Raw genomic sequence first — 26466 nt, forward strand, 5'->3', positions numbered from 1 at the left:
TTACCATGATTACTGAAAAAACCCACTTCTTTAGAAATGCATTAGGAATGTCTAATTTTAATTTAAATACTTTTTGCCAAAAAAAAATCTCATATGAACAGGTCACTCAAATACATATTTATTATTATGTCTTGTTTTCATGAAGTTAAAAAGAATGTTTAAGAACATGTTAATTTTAAACTACCTTATCAGTAAGTCTTAATTTTAATCTGATAAAATAACAAAAGAATAAAGTTTGGAGGTAACTGTTGCAGTAAAATTACAATGTAAAATTACAAGGGTATTAAAATGCAAATATTTGTAGAACTACTGAAATGATAATTTATTGTTTACATACTATCCTATGTATTTATGTTTCACACACAAAAAATTATTGTGCTTGTCAAATTCACATTGTTTCTTGTCATTCACAAATATGGGGAAATTAGATGACTCATTTAGTAACATTTGGTGTCATGATGTTAAATATCATGTTCAAAAGAAAAACTGAAAAGGTTTTCTTTATATCATAAAAACACATGGGCTCACAATGTTCAGGAACAAAACAAATTGTAAAAAAGATGACATGAAATATTCATCATTTTACACATTAAATTATTCACTGTAAAACTAGTTTTAAAGAGGTAAATTCGTCCAAAAAATTTACAATCCATTGAAGGATCTGAGAAGATGTAATCAGCTGATCCGTTGGTAATATTATAAAATCTTGCCTGATCAATCCTGCTGACAGTTCCTTTCGGCACTTGTTTTTCGTTAACAATAGTTCACAATATATAAGACAATATTTAATTTCCTCTTAATTGGGTTTATAACATTTGTTTCTAGCGAACAAATAAATGAATAACGTATTTACATACACTAAAAAGGTGGGCCTATTTAGTGTTGCGCATTGAAAATGATAGTCACGGCGAGACGAATGCAAATAAAGTTATGGGCCGAGAAATCCAAAACCATTAACAAATATCAAATCACATTACTAATTCTCAAAACGTTACCCCCATCAGCTTTTAATAGTTAACAAAAAACATAACACGAATGCTAACAAGTGGCTTGCCTGTCACGGAAACTTCGTGCGAGTTGTCTTCGCTAGAACCTTTTTACCTGTTTATGTTACAGTTGTCTTACTGAGCATATTCGAAAACGAGGCTGGGGGGAATCCCGAGTGGTTACTAAACACGGGAAATCTTCAACTACGAGCTCGACTTTTTATGGCATATTGTTATGGGAGAAAAAGGATTAACCACTGTGTTCGGTTGTTACCGAAAAATCTACACACGAGTGATTAATCTGTCACAATTAATTTATCGTGACAGATTAATCACTCATGTGTAGATTTTTCGGTAACAACCGAACAAAGTGGTTAATCCTCTATTTCAACAATGTTCTGTCATGATGTCTTTTCTGGAGATTTGAACACACGCAACTTGATGACGTTGTATATTGTACAACGTTATTTCTGAGAGAGAAGGGTCTTGTGAGTTGTGTCCCATAGATGTAGCTGGGCAACTCAGATAAACAGTATGATTAAACGATTGCATCCGGAGAGATATGACAATCGTTATTGAGAGAAAAGTTGCAGGTAATTAAAGTGAGGATTATGAGAATATGTGGGAAATACCCACCTGTGCATAAAATGGACATGTCCGACATTGCCAAGGTCAGATTCTTTAAGGGAGTCATCAACATTAAAATACAGGTAAATATGTTAGAAGCTTGAACATTTTATCATCATCCTGTAAGAGTCTGTACATGATGTTGATATCTCATATAAGAAATTAACAACTCATGGTCATTGTTTATCATACAATAAAACACTGCAGGGAGAATAAACCATTCAGGTTTTATTGTATGCCCCTCATGGTTTATTATCCCTTTAGTGTTTTATTGTACACCCATCATGGTTTATTCTCCCTTCAGTGTTTTATTGTATGTCCCACATGGTTTATTCTCCCTTCAGTGTTTTATTGTATGTCCCACATGGTTTATTCTCCCTTCAGTGTTTTATTGTATGTCCCACATGGTTTATTCTCCCTTCAGTGTTTTATTGTACACCCATCATGGTTTATTATCCCTTCAGTGTTTTATTGTACACCCATCATGGTTTATTATCCCTTCAGTGTTTTATTGTACACCAATCATGGTTTATTCTCCCTTCAGTGTTTTATTGTATATCCCACATGGTTTATTCTCCCTTCAGTGTTTTATTGTATGTCCCACATGGTTTATTATCCCTTCAGTGTTTTATTGTATGTCCCACATGGTTTATTATCCCTTCAGTGTTTTATTGTACACCCATCATGGTTTATTATCCCTTCAGTGTTTTATTGTACACCCATCATGGTTTATTCTCCCTTCAGTGTTTTATTGTACACCCATCATGGTTTATTATCCCTTCAGTGTTTTATTGTACACCCATCATGCTTTATTATCCCTGCAGTGTTTTATTGTATGATAAACAATGACCGTGAGCCATGTATTTTTTAAATATGGTTAGAGCACTAGCAAGCTAAGAGATGTTAGTGTATTGGTATGTATTGGTGTGTGTTAAAGGGAAACAACACTCCAAGTTTGAATGTATTGAAATATGGATCAGTTTTTTTCTTTGTGGATTCAAAATGTCCTCATTATGGACCATAATTCATATGAATTTGACTTGTGTTCGGCGCTATTCTCACTACGCTGCGCAAAGCAACACCTATCAGAGAAAGAGAAGATACAATAAAGAACTGTGTTTTTTGTTTTTGTTGTTAATAAATGCATACCAACTTGAAAGGGTGAAGCTATGGGTCAACGTAATGTAATGCAAAGTCAGAAACTACATGGTGTCCCTTCAGAGAATTCAGGTTCATGAACAAGTGATAAAAAACTTGGTCAATAAAAAATTAAAAATTTGAGATGAATTATCACTAGATATGATGGTTTATTTCAAACAATTTTTATGTAATAGTCGGATGAATCAATCTGAGACTATTATTTTATCAGAATTGATATGGTTCGATATCAAGTTATTTTAGTTGCAGCTAAATAATACTAACGTTAAGCGTAGTACTTTGGAACAACTGATTGCTATTGCCAGATATTTTGTTTTACATATGGAGCAATTTGAGGCCTCCAACATTCTTACTACATCAAATGAATATAAACAAAATGGAAATATTGTAATTACAATCGACAAAAGAAACATAAATAATATCAGTCAGTTACCTGCTTCAAGGAAAGTATCTGTTGATATCCACATACATCTCAAGCTGTACAAAGAAACTGGTTCGATGTCATGCGTCTTTGTAGCAATCTAATATTTTAAGTATATAGCATTTTGGGGTAACATAACTCTCAACTGATCAAGTAAGTTTGTTTCCTTAATAATAGTGGTCACATGGTCTGCATGTCAGCTATTTAAACATACCCCGGGTTGGGAATCGTCAGTTGTTCTTTCACCAGCACCTGGTAAAGTATGTAGTTGACTCTCGCATCTGGAATCAAGACCTTTTCCCTTTTCACTGTTATCAGTTTTCTTGTTTGGGATAATGTTGTAACTTGTTATGTTAATTTTAGATTTGGGTTGGGAGAATTACCATAGGTATGAAATAGGTTTATTTTAGGGCATTTTATTGTGGGAGCTAGATTGGTGGTTGTTATATATAAAGTTAAAGAGTTGGTGTTTAACAGTTGTACGTAGGTAGGGAAGGGGAACAGTACGTAGGTAGGGAAGGGGAACAGTGCGTAGGTAGGGAAGGGGAACAGTATGTAGGTAGGGAAGGGGAACAGTATGTAGGTAGGGAAGGGGAACAGTACATAGGTAGGGAAGGGGAACAGTAGGTAGGTAGGGAAGGGGAACAGTAGGTAGGTAGGGAAGGGGAACAGTACGTAGGTAGGGAAGGGGAACAGTACGTGGGTAGGGAAGGGGAACAGTGCGTAGGTAGGGAAGGGGAACAGTATGTAGGTAGGGAAGGGGAACAGTATGTAGGTAGGGAAGGGGAACAGTACATAGGTAGGGAAGGGGAACAGTAGGTAGGTAGGGAAGGGGAACAGTAGGTAGGTAGGGAAGGGGAACAGTACATAGGTAGGGAAGGGGAACAGTACGTAGGTAGGGAAGGGGAACAGTAGGTAGGTAGGGAAGGGGAACAGTACATAGGTAGGGAAGGGGAACAGTATGTAGGTAGGGAAGGGGAACAGTATGTAGGTAGGGAAGGAGAACAGTACGTAGGTAGGGAAGGGGAACAGTACGTAGGTAGGGAAGGGGAACAGTACGTAGGTAGGGAAGGGGAACAGTACGTAGGTAGGGAAGGGGAACAGTACGTAGGTAGGGAAGGGGAACAGTACGTAGGTAGGGAAGGGGAACAGCACGTAGGTAGGGAAGGGGAACAGTACGTAGGTTTGTCTGTAAATAAGATGATGAAGGTTTGCCCCCTGTTGTCTTGTTAAAAGTAAACTTTAAATCAAACTTCACTATTTGTGTTTTATCCATAATTAGAGTTGATGACTCGGTCAGGAGACTCATAGGACATCTAGACAAAAGAATACTGCACAGGGAGAAGAGAACACCCCACAAAGCACCGCAGTCAAATATCACACTTTTGCCATCAATTTCTATGTTTCTATGTCACCGGGCACCTTTTAACGATGTTAGAGGGTGCCTATTACAGAAGTATATATATCCAAACATTCTACTTCCTGTAAACTCTCAGAACAAATAACATGTCTATGATGTACTCTAGGGAAATATCAAGGACAGCAAGCCAGTGTTGCTAACTGCTGCAGAGCCATGAATGTTTTGTGGTAAAGTTACACACACACTTGCTAGTCACTGCAAAAATCCAGTCAGGAATACAAGCCACGGAACCATAATATGTGGAATTACCAACACAAACTATCAGAGCTGCGAGGTAAATGCCTTCCATAGCAATGATGGCCATATTTGATTATGACAGATCACTAAGTCGAGGTTGATACAGTTTTTTCAGGGCATTACAATTTGTAGAGGCCTCAAGGTCTGTCATTTCCATCAAATGAAGGAGGAATAAAAAAAAATTTAGGGGCAAGTAGACAAGAAAATTGACCACATATCCCTCCTGATGTCTACCATCAGGCACAACCAGGGCTCCACGTCAAATGGTGCTGACACTGTCCAGGACTGAAGAGGAGCATTGCTTCAATAATTCCATGGCTTCAAGCCACAGGACCAGCAGGGCAGGAAGCAGCCTCTTGCTTCAGTTACTACTGAGTACTAATAGGAGATGCTTTCTTTGAAGTCATCACAGCAGAATCAATCACATCTGTCAGTAAATACTTATTGTCACAAAAGACCTTTTGTCTGTGAAGACCTTTGTCAGTAAACGCCTTTTGAAAGTAAAAACATTTTGCTTCAAACCAAACGGAGGTGTCCATTCAACATGATCTGACCGATAACCATAATAGATATTGTGATAAAACATGTCTTACTTCGCGAAGTGCTCCAAATAACGTGAGCACCTTGATTAAAAACATGCAAAGATTTGGATATCTGTAGACTCAGAGTTGACGGTAGACATGCTTTGCAAATCCTGCATCCTGCACATCAGCTTACATATCAGATGTCAATTTCGTTTCTGATAGGACAATTAATAGACTTGTTAGTCCAGGTAAAATATAACTCCATAATTCCAGCTGAGTTTGGCAAGGGTGAAAACTGCCTCTGGAAGATGTACACTATAGACAAGTAATGTATTGCTGCTGAGTGTGTGGTTACAGACGTAATTTTAGCTCTGAATATTATTTCTCCCAACTAACATGCTAGTCCAGGGCGAAGTCCAGGCTGGTTGGTCTTCTCGTACTGAGACAAGATAAACCCTGGGATACTGCTGACTGCTTTTCCCTGATTGGCTGCAGCTCCTTGTCGCCGTAGTGACGAGTGGTAAATGCCTCTTGGCAAACTTTCTACCTCTTTGCCAATCATGGATGATAAAAATACTTCATAATCTGAAAAACAAAAACAACAAAAAACAACTATATATACACAAGTCTGTGGTGCTGATGAAGAAAAAACTACTGGAGGGAGAAGAATTCAAACCTAATCATAGGATTCTGGCACTTAAAAAGGGACACAATTCTGCATAGCTAACTGCAGCACCTAAGATGACTTAGCCAAGAGTGTATCACAATCTTTTACCAGAACTACAATAAGCTACTGCTTCTGGAATACTTCACCAATATTACAGCTATATCATGATGGCTTTCTGACGACTAGATCAAGTCTGGATCACACAAACCACGAACAATCCACTCAATTCACAGCACACAATCACCACAAAGCCATCTTAGTGCTAAGGGGATTGTAACTCCCATACTTTAACACTAGCTTACGATAGTCACAGCACTAAGACGTTTGTGGAACGGTGCCCTGGTCATAGCCTAGCAAAACTGCAGGGGGTAGATCCGTCATTGTGATCACTGAATCCCATGGTTGTCACCTCTTTCCCCACCACAGAGTCCACATGTAGCGAGATCAAGAAGAGCCATCCTTACAAGCTGAGATTGAGGACACTTTGAACATGACAGTATCATAAAACCCTCCAGATTTGTGATTAAAAAGGAATGTCTGGATGTTGACCTACCTTCGAGAACCTGCGCATGGAGAGTCTTGAGCAGACGGGTGAAGCAGACGCCGGGTACAAATGTGAGGATCTGGTCGATGGTCAGGTTGGGGTCATCTTGCTGTGCTGCTATTTGAGCCGCTTGCTCACGGAGGTCTTCTGTTACCTATAAGGAGAAACATGGACGGATCAATCTTGGGATCTGTGTTCAACAGAGCTCAGGGTCTCGTTGTTGTAGCCACAATCTGGGATAAGCATGAGGCAGTGCTTGGAAGCGCTGGGAAGCAGTCTGTGGAACAGTGCACTATCTTCCACTGTATCCGCACACATAGATATAATGTTACCAAGGAGAAAAAACATATAGAAGTTAACTTTTGAACTTTTGAATTAATATTTTGGTGTAAAATGTAAATAATTTCACTATACAGGTGATGTGTAAGAAGTAGGCTAAAGCAATATGCCACTCCTGCGCTGATCAGTGATGAATAATTTGCTAATAAACTCCTTATGTAAACATTTTACTTTCAAACAATAACAATAGCCTCTTCTGTGGGAACATTGGTGACTTCATTCCGAGAGAAAGACACCGTTCAATGTGCCTCTAGTGCCTCTCCACACTGCTAAGCTCCTCCCAGAGTTGCTGACTGTCACTCTTCAGCACTGTGCCACATCTGGGTGTTGTGTAGCACAGTGATGGACAGCGCTAGATACAGCTAGGCATAACCAAAGCGACCCAGAAGACTTGAGTGAATGGGGGCATCAGTGAGTGAGTGAGTGTGTGAGTGTGTGAGTGTGTGAGTGTGTGAGTGAGTGAGTGCATTGGTGAGTGAGTGGGTGAGTGAGTGGGTGAGTGAGTGAGTGCATTGGTGAGTGAGTGAGTGAGTGCATCGGTGAGTGAGTGGGTGAGTGGGTGCATCAGTGAGTGAGTGAGTGCATCAGTGAGTGAGTGAGTGAGTGCATCAGTGAGTGAGTGAGTGAGTGCATCAGTGAGTGAGTGGGTGCATCAGTGAGTGCATCAGTGAGTGAGTGAGTGAGTGCATCGGTGAGTGAGTGAGTGGGTGCAGTGGTGAGGGAGTGAGTGAGTGCATCAGTGAGTGAGTGAGTGCATCAGTGAGTGAGTGAGTGAGTGCATTGGTGATGAAGGGAGTGAGTGCATCAGTGAGTGAGTGAGTGAGTGCATTGGTGAGTGAGTGAGTGAGTGCATCAGTGAGTGAGTGAGTGCATCAGTGAGTGAGTGAGTGGGTGCATTGGTGAGGGAGTGAGTGAGTGGGTGCATTGGTGAGTGAGTGCATCAGTGAGTGAGTGAGTGGGTGCATTGGTGAGTGTGTGGGTGCATCAGTGAGTGAGTGAGTGCATTGGTGAGTGAGTGTGTGGGTGCATTGGTGAGTGAGTGAGTGCATCGGTGAGTGAGTGAGTGCATCAGTGAGTGAGTGAGTGCATCAGTCAGTGAGTGAGTGCATCAGTGAGTGAGTGCATCAGTGAGTGAGTGTGTGGGTGCATTGGTGAGTGAGTGAGTGCATCAGTGAGTGAGTGAGTGAGTGCATCAGTGAGTGAGTGAGTGAGTGAGTGAGTGCATTGGTGAGTGAGTGAGTGAGTGGGTGCATTGGTGAGTGAGTGAGTGCATCAGTGAGTGAGTGCATCAGTGAGTGAGTGAGTGCATCAGTGAGTGAGTGTGTGGGTGCATTGGTGAGTGAGTGAGTGCATCAGTGAGTGAGTGTGTGGGTGCATTGGTGAGTGAGTGAGTGCATCAGTGAGTGAGTGCATCAGTGAGTGAGTGAGTGAGTGCATTGGTGAGTGAGTGAGTGAGTGGGTGCATTGGTGAGTGAGTGAGTGCATCAGTGAGTGAGTGAGTGCATCAGTGAGTGAGTGCATCAGTGAGTGAGTGTGTGGGTGCATTGGTGAGTGAGTGAGTGCATCAGTGAGTGAGTGTGTGGGTGCATTGGTGAGTGAGTGAGTGCATCAGTGAGTGAGTGAGTGAGTGCATCGGTGAGTGAGTGAGTGGGTGAGTGAATGAGTGAGTGAGTGGGTGAGTGAATGAGTGGGTGCATTGGTGAGTGAATGAGTGGGTGCATTGGTGAGTGAATGAGTGCATCAGTCAGTGAGTGAGTGGGTGCATCAGTATGTGAGTGAGTGAGTGAGTGGGTGCATCGATGGTTGAGTGATTGCATCAGTGAGTGAGTGAGTGGGTACATCGGTGGGTGAGTGAGTGGGTGAGTGGGTGCATCGGTGGGTGAGTGAGTGTGGGTGCATCAGTGAGTGAGTGAGTGAGTGGGTGCATTGGTGGGTGAGTGAGTGAGTGGGTGCATCGGTGGATGAGTGATTGCATCAGTGAGTGAGTGAGTGAGTGAGTGAGTGGGTGGGTGGGTGAGTGATTGCATCAGTGAGTGAGTGAGTGATTGCATCAGTGAGTTAGTGAGTGAGTGAGTGAGTGATTGAGTGGGTGGGTGGGTGAGTGATTGCATCAGTGAGTGAGTGAGTGGGTGCATCAGTGAGTGAGTGCATGGATGAGTGAGTGAGTAAAAGGGTGACATGTAGTAATCATTCCCAACCAGTACACTACGCACAACAAGAATGAAGTGAGCAAAGCTCACATACCCCCGTTATCCCCGCTGGTCAACAACAAATAGTAAATAGTTTGTTAATTAATGAAATATTACATATTTCTAACTGATTTTAACTTCAATGTTTTAAAAACTAAGATTGAGTTTCAGTGACAATTGACACCCCCCCCCCAAAAAAAAAAAAATCACCCATGTTACTAGTGTTCACTACAAGGAAGTAGATCACCATAAACACCTTTCAATAAAAATTTGATTGAGGAGTTACATAAGAAGAATTATGAAAAGGACCAAAAATTGTTGATATAAAAACACATAAAAAATGGAACAATATCATATAAGAAAATTAATACATCAATCATTTCCATCTAGCCTTAACAGATATGGTAAAGAATTCATAAATTCAAACTAACACAAAGCACAGATACTTATGATAATCTACATGTGTGGAAACAATTTTGGAAAATATATTAGCTATACAAAACCAGTCATCAAAATTTCTAAATTCCATCATGTTTCCATAAAAACAGCAAAAGAAGCTGAAGCTAGGATACATAATATTGTAAACATGGATCATACAAAAACTCTACCCTAAATTTTTGTTTCACCATGATTCCAAGGAAGCGGCAAAAATAAAAAATCCAGAATCTTCAAACTAGCAAAAGGCACAAGTACTCATTGTGGTAAATGTGTGTAGCCAGCTTGATGAAGCTAGGGTGCATAGTTAAAAAGATATGGGCCATACAAAAAATACCCACCCTAAAAGTTAAAGTTTCTTAATGTGTCCATGGAAACGGCAAAAATTAAAAAAATCACAATCTTCAAAATAGAAAAAGGCACAAGTACTCATTGTGGTTAATGTGTGTAGCAAGTTTGGTGAAGCTAGGGTGCATGGTTAAAAAGGTATGGGCCGTACAAAATACCCACCCTAAAAGTTTAAGTTTCTAATGTTTCCATGGAAACGGCAAAAATAAAATAATTCAGAATCTTCAAACTAGCAAAAGGCAAAAGTTCTCATTGGGGTAAATGTGTGGTGAAGCTAGGGTGCATGGTTAAAAAGTTATGGGCCGTACAAAAACTCGGACGGACGGACGGAAGGACGGACGAACTGAATGCTATATACCCCCGATTTACTTCGTAAACGGGGGTATAATAAAGAGCCTCCCGGTTGTATTATGGACTCAAAACACCCCTGCTATATCCCTTTATCCCCCAGTGAAACAAGAATACATAACCATGACAACGGTTTCCCTGAACAGAAATCACTGGGTGAACATCCTCCGAACAACTATCTCCTTTCAGGGGAAAAATAATACCCCGAACTTAAATTACACAACTGCTAAATATTTTTTTAGTCCATTATCAACTCAGCAGGAGTGGAGATAGAGAGCATTTTTTAACAGTTAATGACAGGTTTTTTCTTGAGCTGGCATTTGAAAGCATGTCCTTTGATTGGTGTGAAAAGTGAGAATGCTTAACTCGTAACCACAGTTTCCAAGGCAGGTTGTTTTGTGTATTGAACAACATCATATATCAGTGAAAATCAAGTGGCACCATGATCTTACAAGGCAGTAGTTCTAATGATCACACATTTCATTTTGGTTAATATATAGACAACTTTTATCAGGGAAATTATTTTGTCATTAGCAACAAAACAATTGCTCCATGGCCAATTCACCAGTGAGTTCTTCCTTGCAAAACAAACCTTAATGAGAAACTCCACGTCACATTCGTGCTTTATAATAAAGTAGCTGAAGATGTTAGCCATTGTTCATGATTGTTTGTTTGTTTGTTGTCTGATTCTGCACTGTAAGACGCGGCCAAACCAGTGATTGATATTGTGAGCAATGATTTGTTTGTTTCTTTGTTGTTTAACACCACACTCAGCAATATTCCAGCTTTATGACAGCAGTCTGTACATAATCAAGTCTGGACTAGACAATCCAGTGACTGACATCATGAGTGAGTGAGTGTGGTTTTACGCCGCTTTTAGCAATATTCTAGCAATATCACGGCGGGGGACACCAGAAATGGGCTTTGCATATTGTACCCATGTCAGGAATCGAACCTGGGTCTTCGGCGTGACGAGCCAACGCTTTAACAACTAGGCTACCCATCCGCCCCTGACATCATGAGCATCGATTTACTCTATTGGGATACGATGACACGCACCAACCAAGTCAGCCAGCCTGACCACCCTATCCCGCTAGTTGCTTCTTACAAGCATAATCACCGCTAACGACAAGCATAATCGCCTTCTAGGGCAAGCACAGGTTGCTGAAGACCTATTCTAACCAGGATCTTCACGGGTCTGTGAGCAAGGAACCAGGAGGATGCAGGAGTACAATGACACGCAACAACCAAGTCACACAGCCTGACCACCCAATCCATTAAATCACCCTTACAACCAACAAAGGTTGCTGGGGAGCGATTCTAACCCAGAATCCTCACGGGGGTGATCATGATTGATTGAGACAATGTCTATTCTTGGGATTGGGATACAACATTAGTGAAAGATAGACTGATCTACTGGTGACACAGAATTACAGATTATCACACAAATGTGTGCCTGTTTTCACCCAGCAGTGAATGGGTACCCGGTAGGATGAGATGGAAATGTGGTTGTTTACCTTCCAGCGGGAGGTTGGGTTGGATGCTACCCAGGGAGCTGAAAATGATTCTTGAGTGCACATCCAGTGAACTGGGTAATAATATCACTTTAAGCATACCTCTGAGTGGTGTGGAAATATGAGCAATATAAAAAGCCTATTATTATAAGCATGACTATACCAGATGCTTACATGTGCAGGCAAGGAGCTGACGAGGAACTGGTCCGGGGAGAACGCTGACAGTGCTCGCAGTGCTGCCCCCTGGATGGTGCTGTTGTCACTGTGACAGTATAACCACAGGTTCCGCACAACCTCCAACTGAAAGTTCTGGAAAAAAAGACAAACAAGATCATACATTCTGAGTAACAACTGGTAGACGGGATGGGTGCACTGTCAGCTTGTAAATCCTGTTTTGCAACACAAAAATGCACATGCAGCTGTTTATTGTTAGATGAGGGAGTGAGTATGGTTTTCCCCGCTTCTAGCAATATTCCAGCAATACCATGGCTGGGTACACCAGAAAATGGGCTTCACACAATGTACCCATGATGGGAATCGAACCCGGGTATTCAGCGTGAGGAGACAAAGCTTTAACCACTAGGCTACCCCACCGGCCTCTTATTGTTAAAAACTCTAGCATACTTTTGTGGAAGTTCTGGTATAATGATGGCAGACTTGCTATCAGTCTTGCGTGTGTTTATCTAAGAACGATAAGCCCATCAGAGAGTTTGATTTAATTTTGAGGTATATTAAGGTTTGTTCACACTGGTTTACGTTGAAAGTGGTTTGTCCTGATCACATGTAGCGACATACCTCGAACTCAGGGGTCTTCTCCGTCAGTGAGGCCACAAGAGAAAATAGGTCACAGATCTTCTCCACGACTGGTGGTCTGGAATGAGTGAGTGAGGGAATATTGTCACATGCAGTGGTCAACATAACAATGGCCATAGTGAGTGAGTGAGTGAGTTGTTGAGTGAGTTGTTGAGTGAGTGAGTGAGTGAGTGAGTGAGTGAGTGAGTGAGTGTGATATTAGATGCCTTGTCAAAAATATTACAGTTATGTATCACTGTGGAACTAAAATCCTGGGTCAACAAACAGGTGAGACCTACCTACAATCCTGGGTAAAAAAACAGGCAACACCTTCCTACAATCCTGGGTCAACACACAGGCGACATCTACCTACAATCCTGGGTCACCACACAGGCGACACCTACCTACAATCCTGGGTCAACACACAGGCGACACCTTCCTACAATCCTGGGTCAACACACAGGCGACATCTACCTACAATCCTGGGTCAACACACAGGAGACACCTACCTACAATCCTGGGTCAACACACAGGCGACACCTACCTACAATCCTGGGTCAACACACAGGCGACACCTTCCTACAATCCTGGGTCAACACACAGGCGACATCTACCTACAATCCTGGGTCAACACACAGAAGACACCTACCTACAATCCTGGGTCAACACCTACCTACAATCCTGGGTCAACACACAGGCGACACCTACCTACAATCCTGGGTCAACACACAGGCGACACCTACCTACAATCCTGGGTCAACACACAGGCGACACCTACCTACAATCCTGGGTCAACACACAGGAGACACCTTCCTACAATCCTGGGTCAACACACAGGTGACACCTACCTACAATCCTGGGTCAACACAGGCGACACCTACCTACAATCCTGGGTCAACACAGGCGACACCTACCTACAATCCTGGGTCAACACACAGGCGACACCTTCCTACAATCCTGGGTCACCACACAGAAGACACCTACCTACAATTCTGGGTCAACACCTACCTACAATCCTGAGTCAACAACACAGGCGACACCTACCTACAATCCTGGGTCAACACAGGCGACACCTTCCTACAATCCTGGGTCAACACAGGCGACACCTACCTACAATCCTGGGTCAACACAGACGACACCTACCTACAATCCTGGGTCAACACAGGCGACACCTTCCTACAATCCTGGGTCAACACACAGGCGACACCTTCCTACAATCCTGGGTCAACACACAGGCGACACCTACCTACAATCCTGGGTCAACACACAGGCGACACCTTCCTACAATCCTGGGTCAACACACAGGCGACATCTACCTACAATCCTGGGTCAACACACAGGCGACACCTTCCTACAATCCTGGGTCAACACACAGGCGACACCTACCTACAATCCTGGGTCAACACACAGGCGACACCTTCCTACAATCCTGGGTCAACACACAGGCGACATCTACCTACAATCCTGGGTCAACAAACAGGAGACACCTTCCTACAATCCTGGGTAAACACCTACCTACAATCCTGGGTCAACACACAGGCGACACCTACCTACAATCCTGGGTCAACACACAGGCGACACCTACCTACAATCCTGGGTCAACACACAGGCGACACCTACCTACAATCCTGGGTCAACACACAGGAGACACCTTCCTACAATCCTGGGTCAACACACAGGTGACACCTACCTACAATCCTGGGTCAACACAGGCGACACCTACCTACAATCCTGGGTCAACACAGACGACACCTACCTACAATCCTGGGTCAACACAGGCGACACCTTCCTACAATCCTGGGTCAACACACAGGCGACACCTTCCTACAATCCTGGGTCAACACACAGGCGACATCTACCTACAATCCTGGGTCAACACACAGGCGACACCTTCCTACAATCCTGGGTCAACACACAGGCGACACCTTCCTACAATCCTGGGTCAACACACAGGCGACACCTTCCTACAATCCTGGGTCAACACACAGGCGACACCTTCCTACAATCCTGGGTCAACACAGGCGACACCTACCTACAATCCTGGGTCAACACAGGCAACACCTACCTACAATCCTGGGTCAACACACAGGAGACACCTTCCTACAATCCTGGGTCAACACATAGGCGACATCTACCTACAATCCTGGGTCAACACACAGGCGACACCTACCTACAATCCTGGGTCAACACAGGCGACACCTACCTACAATCCTGGGTCAACACACAGGAGACACCTACCTACAATCCTGGGTCAACACACAGGTGACACCTACCTACAATCCTAGGTCAACACCTACCTACAATCCTGGGTCAACACCTACCTACAATCCTGGGTCAACTTGTCTGCCAGGACGGCCCAGGCTGACTGGATGTTGATGACCTACAATGATGACAAGACTTCAGTCCTACAGTGCAGCAAGGTAGAAATGCCAACATCCCTAAACAATGCATAGTGCGAAGTCCAGCAGTTGTCATTGAGATATGCAGAATTCTAAAACCAGTGGATTTAGCATCTATAACATCAATACCACTGTTATTGTGGTGCCCTACATAAGGATGTTGGAAAAGTAGGACTGTTATATTTCATTTGCATGTTCATGTCTTGTTTAATTCTGGCAATATTCCAGCAACATGGTGTTGGCCTGTAAACAAAAGTTCAAACCAGTGATTGATATCATGAGCAACGATCTGATCCATAAAGTCGACTCCATGGCTTAAAAAATCAAAGAAATGGATTTTGAAAATATAGTGCAGGCAGACGGTGTTTCTTGATTTTTTGTGGTTGGGGAGGGGGGGGGGGGGGGGGGGGGGGGGGGGAATGGGGGGGGCATTTTTCTTGCATTTTTTATGTTTAGCTTAAACCATGTTTCACCAAAAGCTGCAAACATGGGTACATAGAAGTCTCAGAGCTACAATATCTTCAGGAACATGCTGCTACTGAGAGTGTGTGAGTGAGTGAGTTGGGTTTAATGTCACTTTGAACAGTGTTACAGTTCTATCCTGGGATGTCAGCTTAATGTGGGAGGAACGTCTGATGTGATGCAGGCCTCAGATGTTTACCAGTTTGGTGAAACCCACGAGCACGGGTATATATGTGCTGACAAACCTAGAAACATACACGGGTGCCCTGGACATTAACTATGTCGGATATGGTCTGTCATATAAGGCAGCTGTAAGTCTAGGTTTGCTTTGCCAATGACGATCAGCAGCGTTGAGAAGTATCACTTCAACCTAAAGCTGTGACATCTTATTGACTTGGCTGCTGGATTGTACAGACCTCTGCCTCACAGAGACTAGCCAGACCCTCCAGGACCAGGGCACAAGCGGCGCTGCCCTCCTCCCCACTGTGGCTGTTGAGGATGTCCGAGATGGGAGACAGGAGGTCCGACCCATGCTGCCCAGGTCTGAAACATGGAAGTAAACTCATCCTGAATATTGATGTGATGGAAGGAGGACATTTCTTTAAATAGTACCAACCAAAGTGGGTATTTTCACTTGGGATCTCTTTACGCAAGAACTAACTCCTAAAAAAACCCTATAATGTCTTCATCAGTAAGACTAGATATGAAAGAGAGTGATTAATAATAAGAACAGCAACCCTTGAATGACTAGCCATCCTCTAAGTCCTCCCTTACCTCAGCTGGCAGATGTCTCGAATGGCTGCAGCTTTGGCCAGAGTGACCTCGTCAATGCCGCCTGGAACAATTCGTCCAGGGGAGTTGTCTGTGAGCAGGTGCAGGAGCTGTGGGAAGGTGCGGTCTTGAAGTTTCCATAGCGAAGTCATCAGTCTGATGGATATAGCTCGAAGTCTTGGAGAGTTCGACATCAGCTGGATTGTCTTCAGGATAGGAGCAATGCAGAACTGGAAGCAGATGAACACTGCATGTGATGTTGGATGTCTTAGCACCAATAATAATGCAGAGGGAAAACAAAAATGTTGAGAATATTATATCAGAAACTGTTCATTACCAACATTGTGTGGCCAGTCTGGATACAGCCTCCTACCTTGTGTGTGGCCAGTAGCCTCCTACCTAGTGTGGTCAGTAGCCTCCTACCTTGTGTGTGGTCAGTAGCGTCCTACCTTGTGTCTTGTCAGTAGCCTCCTACCTTGTGTGGTCAGTAGCCTCCTACCTTGTGTGTGGTCGGTAGCCTCCTACCTTGTGTGTGGTCAGTAGCCTCCAACCTTGTGTGGTCAGTAGCCTCCTACCTTGTGTGTGGTCAGTAGCCTCCTACCTTGTGTGTGGTAAGTAGCCTCCTATCTTGTGTGGTCAGTATCCTCCTACCTTCTGTGGTCAGTAGCCTCCTTCCTTGTGTGTGGTCAGTAGCCTCCAACCATGTGTGGTCAGTAGCCTCCTACCTTGTGTGTGGTCAGTAGCCTCCTACTTTGTGTGTGGTCAGTAGCCTCCTACCTTGTGTGGTCAGTAGCCTCCTACCTTGTGTGTGGTAAGTAGCCTCCTATCTTGTGTGGTCAGTATCCTCCTACCTTGTGTGGTCAGTAGCCTCCTTCCTTGTGCGTGGTCAGTAGCCTCCAACCTTGTGTGGTCAGTAGCCTTCTACCTTGTGTGTGGTCAGTAGCCTCCTACCTTGTGTGTTGTCAGTAGCCTCCTACCTTGTGTGTGGCCAGTAGCCTCCTACCTTGTGTGTAGCCTCCTACCTTGTGTGTAGCCTCCTACCTTGTGTGTGGTCAGTAGCCTCCTACCTTGTGTGTAGCCTCCTACCTTGTGTGTTGTCAGTAGCCTCCTACCTTGTGTGTTGTCAGTAGCCTCCTACCTTGTGTGTAGCCTCCTACCTTGTGTGTGGCCAGTAGCCTCCTACTTTGTGTGTAGCCTCCTACCTTGTGTGTGGTCAGTAGCCTCCTACCTTTTGTGTAGCCTCCTACCTTGTGTGGCCAGTAGCCTCCTACCTTGTGTGTAGCCTTCTACCTTGTGTGTGGCCAGTAGCCTCCTACCTTGTGTGTAGCCTCCTACCTTGTCTGTTGTCAGTAGCCTCCTATCTTGTGTGTGGTCAGTAGCCTCCTACCTTGTGTGTGGCCAGTAGCCTCCTATCTTGTGTGTAGCCTTCTACCTTGTGTGTGGCCAGTAGCCTCCTACCTTGTGTGTAGCCTTCTACCTTGTCTGTTGTCAGTAGCCTCCTATCTTGTGTGTGGTCAGTAGCCTCCTACCTTGTGTGTGGCCAGTAGCCTCCTACCTTGTGTGTAGCCTTCTACCTTGTGTGTGGCCAGTAGCCTCCTACCTTGTGTGTAGCCTCCTACCTTGTCTGTTGTCAGTAGCCTCCTATCTTGTGTGTGGCCAGTAGCCTCCTACCTTGTGTGTTGTCAGTAGCCACCTACCTTGTGTGTGGCCAGTAGCCTCCTACCTTGTGTGTTGTCAGTAGCCTCCTATCTTGTGTGTGGTCAGTAGCCTCCTACCTTGTGTGTTGTCAGTAGCCTCCTACCTTGTGTGTAGCCTCCTACCTTGTGTGTGGCCAGTAGCCTCCTACCTTGTGTGTGGCCAGTAGCCTCCTACTTTGTGTGTGGCCAGTAGCCTCCTACCTTGTGTGTAGCCTCCTACCTTGTGTGTGGCCTCCTACCTTGTGTGTGGTCAGTAGCCTCCTACCTTGTGTGTAGCCTCCTACCTTGTGTGTTGTCAGTAGCCTCCTACCTTGTGTGTTGTCAGTAGCCTCCTACCTTGTGTGTAGCCTCCTACCTTGTGTGTGGCCAGTAGCCTCCTACTTTGTGTGTAGCCTCCTACCTTGTGTGTGGTCAGTAGCCTCCTACCTTTTGTGTAGCCTCCTACCTTGTGTGGCCAGTAGCCTCCTACCTTGTGTGTAGCCTTCTACCTTGTGTGTGGCCAGTAGCCTCCTACCTTGTGTGTAGCCTCCTACCTTGTCTGTTGTCAGTAGCCTCCTATCTTGTGTGTGGTCAGTAGCCTCCTACCTTGTGTGTGGCCAGTAGCCTCCTATCTTGTGTGTAGCTTTCTACCTTGTGTGTGGCCAGTAGCCTCCTACCTTGTGTGTAGCCTTCTACCTTGTCTGTTGTCAGTAGCCTCCTATCTTGTGTGTGGTCAGTAGCCTCCTACCTTGTGTGTGGCCAGTAGCCTCCTACCTTGTGTGTAGCCTTCTACCTTGTGTGTGGCCAGTAGCCTCCTACCTTGTGTGTAGCCTCCTACCTTGTCTGTTGTCAGTAGCCTCCTATCTTGTGTGTGGCCAGTAGCCTCCTACCTTGTGTGTTGTCAGTAGCCACCTACCTTGTGTGTGGCCAGTAGCCTCCTACCTTGTGTGTTGTCAGTAGCCTCCTATCTTGTGTGTGGTCAGTAGCCTCCTACCTTGTGTGTTGTCAGTAGCCTCCTACCTTGTGTGTGGCCAGTAGCCTCCTACCTTGTGTGTGGCCAGTAGCCTCCTACCTTGTGTGTGGCCAGTAGCCTCCTACTTTGTGTGTGGCCAGTAGCCTCCTACCTTGTGTGTAGCCTCCTACCTTGTGTGTGGCCAGTAGCCTCCTACCTTGTGTGTGGTCAGTAGCCTCCTACCTTGTGTGTGGCCAGTAGCCTCCTACCTTGTGTGTAGCCTCCTACCTTTTGTGTGGCCAGTAGCCTCCTACTTTGTGTGTAGCCTCCTACCTTGTCTGTTGTCAGTAGCCTCCTACTTTGTGTGTGGCCAGTAGCCTCCTACCTTGTGTGTAGCCTCCTACCTTGTGTGTGGCCAGTAGCCTCCTACCTTGTGTGTGGTCAGTAGCCTCCTACCTTGTGTGTGGCCAGTAGCCTCCTACCTTGTGTGTAGCCTCCTACCTTTTGTGTGGCCAGTAGCCTCCTACCTTGTGTGTAGCCTTCTACCTTGTCTGTTGTCAGTAGCCTCCTATCTTGTGTGTTGTCAGTAGCCTCTTACCTTGTGTGTAGCCTCCTACCTTTTGTGTGGCCAGTAGCCTCCTACTTTGTGTGTAGCCTCCTACCTTTTGTGTGGCCAGTAGCCTCCTACTTTGTGTGTAGCCTCCTACCTTTTGTGTGGCCAGTAGCCTCCTACTTTGTGTGTAGCCTCCTACCTTGTCTGTTGTCAGTAGCCTCTTACCTTGTGTGTTGTCAGTAGCCTCCTACCTTGTGTGTGGCCAGTTGGGGTATGGCCTCCAAGATGGTCAGCTTCATCTCGGTGTCAGGCTCCCGGCCCAGCCGGTACAGCAGGAGGGGAAGTAGACCTGGAGCCTGTTGATTTAAACAGATTGAGGAGGTGGTGAAATGAGGTTTAACGTTGTGTCCAAGATTATTACACTTATATAAAAACATGCATGCATGTGTGTGTGTGTGTTAGACTGCTTGTACTGGTTCAGACTGATACCATTTTTTAGTGCTACCCACTGAGATACCATGCCACAGATTAACATGAATATCCCACTCAGACACAGTATATGCCGAGTGCCAGACAGAATACCAACAAGTTCCATCTTTTAACGACTTTTGGAATGACGCAGATGGGGATTGAACCCCAGACCTTCCGCTCTCCAGGCAGACGCTCTACAATTAGACCACGGAGGCGGTCTACCTCTGTCATGTGAATTATGCATCAGAACCTAACAATAAATTAAGCTTTCTCACATGATTCAGTTAAAGATGGAAAAGAATGTCCAATCCATTGAATGAAGGAGATGTTATGCCACTTTAGCAATATTCAAGCAGGGGACACCAATGATAACTTTTATGTGCAGAACCAGTCACAGATTGGCGTCACCACTGTTACCACTACTGCAGCCAAACAGTCCACAACTCAGTCCTGTATAAAGGTATTTAGCATCCAAAACTCCCTACTCAGGAGCAGATATCACTTGGGTGAAATCATCCAAGATATCGTTTCAATGAAATTGTATCAAAATACTCTGCAGACCATTGTGATGTCATCTGTTACCCTGACATTACAGTCAAATGAGATCATTAACCCAAATCAACACTGAATAAAAGGTAACTCCATAACAGGCAAACTTCAAAAGTTTTAAACTTTATTGATTCGTGTTGATTTGATATCAAAAGACACTTGAGTAAGATTCTACATTTATTCTTTTATATGGAACATTGTGAGATAAATCTTCTTTTTAAACTTTCCCCTTTGCCAAACATGAAAATGTTAATGCACTTCTAAATACAAATGTTGTTTAGTGAGTGCGTGAATGCTGTTGTATATTGCAGCTGTATCACAGTCACCTGTAAATACCTACTATGGTCTGACAAAGCAGTGCTTGAACGCATGATCAATGATCTGCACCATCAGACTATTGTGACACATAGGCAACTATGCTTGTCGTAAGAGGCGACTAACGGGATCGGGTGGTCTGACTCGCTGACTTGGTCAATGCATGTCATTGTATCTCAATTACATAGATCGACACTCATGATGTCAATCACTGGATTGTCTGGTCCAGATTTGATTACTTTCAGACTGCTGTCATATAGTTGGAATATTGCGTGCGGCGTTAAAAAATAAACAAACAAACAAATAGTAACACATAATCCTTATGTTAGTTGAATCATGTCAGGCATTGTTGCTGGTGACCTTTCTATACCACAGTACAGTGTACAAAATGTCTACCTGTGAGTAATCATGCTTGGCAATCTCCACCATTGTTGCCAGAGCCTGTTCAGACAGCTTCTTGGAGGATGAGACAACGAAGAGGGCAGCGGCCATGTTGGTGACGTTCAGCGGCACCATTTTGAATCTGGTGATGTTGGAAGAGACACTCTCTAGCCAGACACCAGCAGTGGTCTCACTCCGGCCGAAGGTCCAGGCAAGGGACACATACATCTGGTTCGTGTAGCCGTCGGGGGTGGCACTAGGCAAGACGACACTCTCCTACAATGGTGGTATTGGCGATAACAGACATGACAATCTTAGTCCTAAGTCCGGTTATAAGTGATATCCTGACAGACTAGCAATATATTTGAGAAATGTATCAACATGAAACAATACTGATATTAACAAAATCTGTTTGGAATTTCACCTTCCTTTTCATAAAATAATAATATCGAATTGAAGATACACATTCGTTTTTATCTATTCAGAACACATTTACCTTACACAATCAAGATCAACTTCCAAACATGATAGACTTGACATCAAATGAAAATAAACTGTGGTGTATGTCCTTCAAAATCAGCATGCTGGGAGGCCAATTACATCACTACAGTGATAGTGGTGACTATTGGGATAATCTTGATTAGTGTAATCTTGAATAGTGGTGATTAGTGGGGGCATCTTGACTGTTGTAATAGTGATAGGTGTGACTAGTGGGGGCATCTTGACTGTTGTAATAGTGATAGGGGTGACTAGTGGGGGCATCTTGACTGTTGTAATAGTGATAGGTGTGACTAGTGGGGGCATCTTGACTGTTGAAATAGTGATAGGGGTGACTAGTGGGGGCATCTTGACTGTTGTAATAGTGATAGGGGTGACTAGTGGGGGCATCTTGACTGTTGTAATAGTGATAGGGGTGACTAGTGGGGGCATCTTGACTGTTGTAATAGTGATAGGGGTGACTAGTGGGGGCATCTTGACTGTTGTAATAGTGATAGGTGTGACTAGTGGGGGCATCTTGACTGTTGTAATAGTGATAGGTGTGACTAGTGGGGGCATCTTGACTGTTGTAATAGTGATAGGGGTGACTATTGGGGGCATCTTGACTGTTGTAATAGTGATAGTTGTGACTAGTGGGGGCATCTTGACTGTTGTAATAGTGATAGTTGTGACTATTGGGGGCATCTTGACTGTTGTAATAGTGATAGGTGTGACTATTGGGGGCATCTTGACTGTTGTAATAGTGATAGTTGTGACTATTGGGGTCATCTTGACTGTTGTAATAGTGATAGGGGTGACTAGTGGGGGCATCTTGACTGTTGTAATAGTGATAGGGGTGTCTAGTGGGGTCATCTTGACTATTGAAACAGTGATAGTTAAAAGCACTATTGATATAGCTGAACCACTTCTGCAGCAGTATTGCGACAGTTAGATGAAGTATCCTTATCTTCACACAATGAGCACCTAACAAGCGGAACTTGTCCTCGGTTCTCAATCTTCAGGAAATTGCCCGGGAACATAGACAAGAGGAATTTAGCTCTTACTGTAGTCTGGTGTAGATTTTTAACTTATGAACATGTTCAAGGACAATTGTACAAGTATCAACTAGGGGTGGGAATTATTTAATATTTTTATCTCATTCCTTTTATCAAAACTATTGATTGTCAAGCATCTATTGATGTCAACTATCAATAATTCAACTTCACATCAACACAATTTCCAAGGTTTCTATAACTACATTTGTCAATCACAGACGTCCGCAAGGTAGTGTGTGTAGTTGGGACTATTGCATTAGTACTGCAAACATGAATTCCCTGCACAAACATCCATAATGATGAATTTAAATCTCAGTGAATACAACCCCACTGCGTGTTCGAAGGGATTTCAAACTGTGATGAATGTAGCACATGGCACAAAGGTCAAGAACTGATCGTTACAAAAGGTAAAGTAACATTTTCTAATTTAATTTCAATTTTTACTATCTGCCCAGGGCTCAAGCCATCTAACTTTCTCATTAGCTTTCCACATTAGATGCAAGTTTGGATGATAAGGTAAGATCTATTCATTATCTCAAAGAACAAATTAATGTGTGTTTTTTATCACATCATCAAAGAGTATATTGTATTTGCTGTAATAAGTGCCCAAGGCTCATTGGCTCAAAGGTGTGTGTTTATTAAAACCATACACAAGTTAAATTTGTTTTCAGGGATCGAGCGGAAGAGAACAGAAGTTGTTCAAATGTTCATGAAATGTTTTCGATAATAGTATCATACAGTTACATACCCTTTCTACACTGCTATGTTTACTGTAAAAAGATGTGTAACATGCAAGAATGTTTGGATTATCACTGTAAATATTCAGGCTTAGTACCAGGCTCTCATAGAGATTACTTACAGAATGGTCAGGAGTTGGATCTCAATGGAGAGCTTATAATACAGGGAATACAGTAATGTCATCAGTTTTATTGGCGTCATCGGTATGGGTGTAGGGTAGTCCAGTCGTTAAAGCAATTGCTCGTCACACTGAAGACACGGGTTCAATCCCTAACATGGAGTGAGTGAGTGAGTTTGGTTTTACACTGCTTTTAGCAATATTCCAGCAATATCACGACGGGGGACACCAGAAATGGGCTTCACACATTGTACCAATGTCGGTAATCGAACCTGGGTCTTCGGCGTGTCGAGCCAACGCTTTAACACCAGGCTACCCGACCGTCCTCCTAACATGGATACGTGTGAAGCTGGTGTCCCCCTACTGTTATATTGCAGGACTATGGCTACAAGCAGTGTAAAACCATACCTGCTCACTCACACGGTGGTAGCTGACTTACTTTCACCTGATGAATTCGGTCAAGCCAAATCAAGTACAGTACAGAATGCTTCCTGAACTTGGGAACTGATGTCATATTATATTAGGACAGTCAAGTTTGTTCAGATGAGACTTGTAGACTGTACTTGTTTGGCAGCTGATGGCTGATCAAATACTCTTCAAGGCTCATTGATAAACCCTTTTAGGAGAATTTCTATATGCCCTGATTGTTAACTACATTTTTTATATCAATAAAAAGCATAAAATTTGATCAAACAAAAAATGGTATTTTCACATGTCCTCTTGCCATAGATCCAACCTGAGGTAAAGATGACAATCTCTAAAACAAGCCATCATCACAATGTAGTCATATATTCAAATAGTAGAGATGACTCGACAAATGATTTAGCCATTTCATAAATAATTTGCAATTTGGATTTAAACTTTTCACCATCCATTTGTTTAAAAGGTTTTCATTTTAAGCTCATCCATTTGAGAATCGTTTTTTGAAAAACATGACTATAAAATGATGCCAACGGGCTCGCATGAGAGATTGATATAAGAGACCCAGGAACAAGGGCTGGACTCCATAATAACTGAAGTAGGTAACATGTTTACTGCAGACTGTCATAGCAGGAGTAAGAGGGAGAAATTACAGACACTCTAACAATTACCTTCACTTTTACTGACTGACATGTAAAAAACACAAGTGTACTGCCCAGACCTGGTCTCTGTACATGGCACAATCAAGCTATTGATCCCTCTCGAAAATAACCAATTGTCTGACAGGGTCTGACTTCTATGGATATGCATGCTCAATGCCTTGGTAAAAAATATTTCATGAAGAAAAAATCTTAAGAGAAACAATTTCGATCTATTCTTACAATTGTGTTGCAATGTCGTGATCTTCCTGACTGACAAAGAATGGTGCTCCGACATTCATACAGCTTGGCCCTCACAGTGTTCTGGTTCTCAGTTCATTGAACTGACACAACGTGAAAGTAAATACATAAAACATTCCCTTTAGACCCAAGGATAGTGTGAATTATTGCTCGGGTAGTTGGGATATACAGCATTGATCAGTATTTCCGCTATACCATGGTGTGGAAGTCTGGCAAAAAGCCCATAGTGACGTAAGTCTCATATGCTACTAAAAAAAAGTATAAATCACCCGATTCTATCATAATACTATAACTACCCGATTCTATCATTTTACTATAGGTAATCTGTCATGACAAACAAAAAGAATTTAACAGATTAACTATAGTGATATGAGTGAGTGAGTGAGTATAGTTTTACGCCACTTTTTGCAATATTCCAGCAATATCCTAGTGGGGGACACCAGAAATGGGCTTCACACATTGTACCCCTGTGGGGAATCAAACCCGGGTCTTCGACGTGACGAGCGAATGCTTTAACCACTAGGCTACTCCACCACCATTACAGTGAAAGAATCAGGTGGTCCTGAACTTTATTTAATAGTATATACTCCTTTGCTGAAAGCACAGACATGGAGACAAACCAAGGTTCATGGTGAAATTTGAATTTGAACCCTCAAAAGATCCCGACACTTGATCACATAACTCTGATCACCCAATTACTGCAGCTAGACAACAAAGCCAGCTACCAATGACCTTCATCATTTATATTGGGAGACGTAAGTACAGTCGGGACATCTCTCTGTAGGGAAGGTGGGACTTAAACTACAGATTCTGAGATAAAGATTGGAACATGTAGGAAAAAAGCTCAGGCAACTCTTCTTTGAGATTTTCAATGCACATTTCTTGAATAGGATATTCGGATAAGGAAAATTCACCCTATTAACATTTAAAGTGTCCACACAGAGTTGCTAAAGAGGACCAAACAATCCCAGGAAACATCACTTTACAGATCTCAAGGCACTTGCAACATGGAAGGTTGGTTTGTGAACCATGCATTCCGTGGATATTTAGTTTTGCACACAGTATCCTACAATGACACAATTGTCCTTTCAAGGACATGGTGATCCCACAAGGCCACAATTGCTCTTTCAAGGACATACTGATCCCACGAGGCCACAATTGCTCTTTCAAGGACGTACTGTTCCCATATGGTCACAATGGGCCTCTTAAGGACATACAGATCCCATGAGGCCACAATTGCTCTTTCAAGGACATACAGATCCCATGAGGCCACAATTGCTCTTTCAAGGACATACTGATCCCACATGGCCACAATTGGCCTTTCAAGGACATACAGATCCCATGAGGCCACAATTGCCTTTTCAAGGACATTCTGATTTGTATTCCCATAATGCATGTCAGGACAAAGTAGAACACGCTTAGATAGTCTCTCTGTGCATGATACAACTCAGGAGATTTCCATGTAACGGATGACATATCATGGATGTGCAACACAAATCTCCATGATGCAAGGCCTTCCACTGACACTGAACATCATACATCTCCACATTCAGCCCCAAGCCTCGGTAGAAGACCCCATTCCTGTGTAATTTCCCTCACTCTGTTACATGATTGCTAGGATGAATCAACCCACAGATATGTATGTATACATAAAGATCTGCCCAAAGTGCAGCTCCCACTG

The 26466-nt window shown here is 43.4% G+C and overlaps 1 protein-coding gene across 1 annotated transcript in view; it reads right to left on the reverse strand.

The window, feature by feature from the left end:
* LOC139471641 (focadhesin-like) overlaps window positions 1–26466 on the reverse strand; it is a 62879-nt gene that overhangs the window by 26203 nt on the left and 10210 nt on the right. Inside the window, exons 5-13 of the mRNA XM_071254047.1 lie at window positions 21094–21354; window positions 19614–19718; window positions 16185–16411; window positions 15827–15953; window positions 14871–14929; window positions 12553–12628; window positions 11932–12066; window positions 6594–6738; window positions 5770–5958 (exon numbers count right to left, since the gene is read on the reverse strand). Of these exons, the coding sequence (XP_071110148.1) occupies window positions 5770–5958; window positions 6594–6738; window positions 11932–12066; window positions 12553–12628; window positions 14871–14929; window positions 15827–15953; window positions 16185–16411; window positions 19614–19718; window positions 21094–21354 (1324 nt within the window). The remainder of the gene's footprint in view (window positions 1–5769; window positions 5959–6593; window positions 6739–11931; window positions 12067–12552; window positions 12629–14870; window positions 14930–15826; window positions 15954–16184; window positions 16412–19613; window positions 19719–21093; window positions 21355–26466) is intronic.

This window comes from Haliotis cracherodii, unplaced genomic scaffold (assembly GCF_022045235.1).
Source record: "Haliotis cracherodii isolate W230 unplaced genomic scaffold, xgHalCrac1.p SCAF_1, whole genome shotgun sequence".
In the NCBI taxonomy this organism is placed as follows: Eukaryota; Metazoa; Mollusca; class Gastropoda; order Lepetellida; family Haliotidae; genus Haliotis; species Haliotis cracherodii.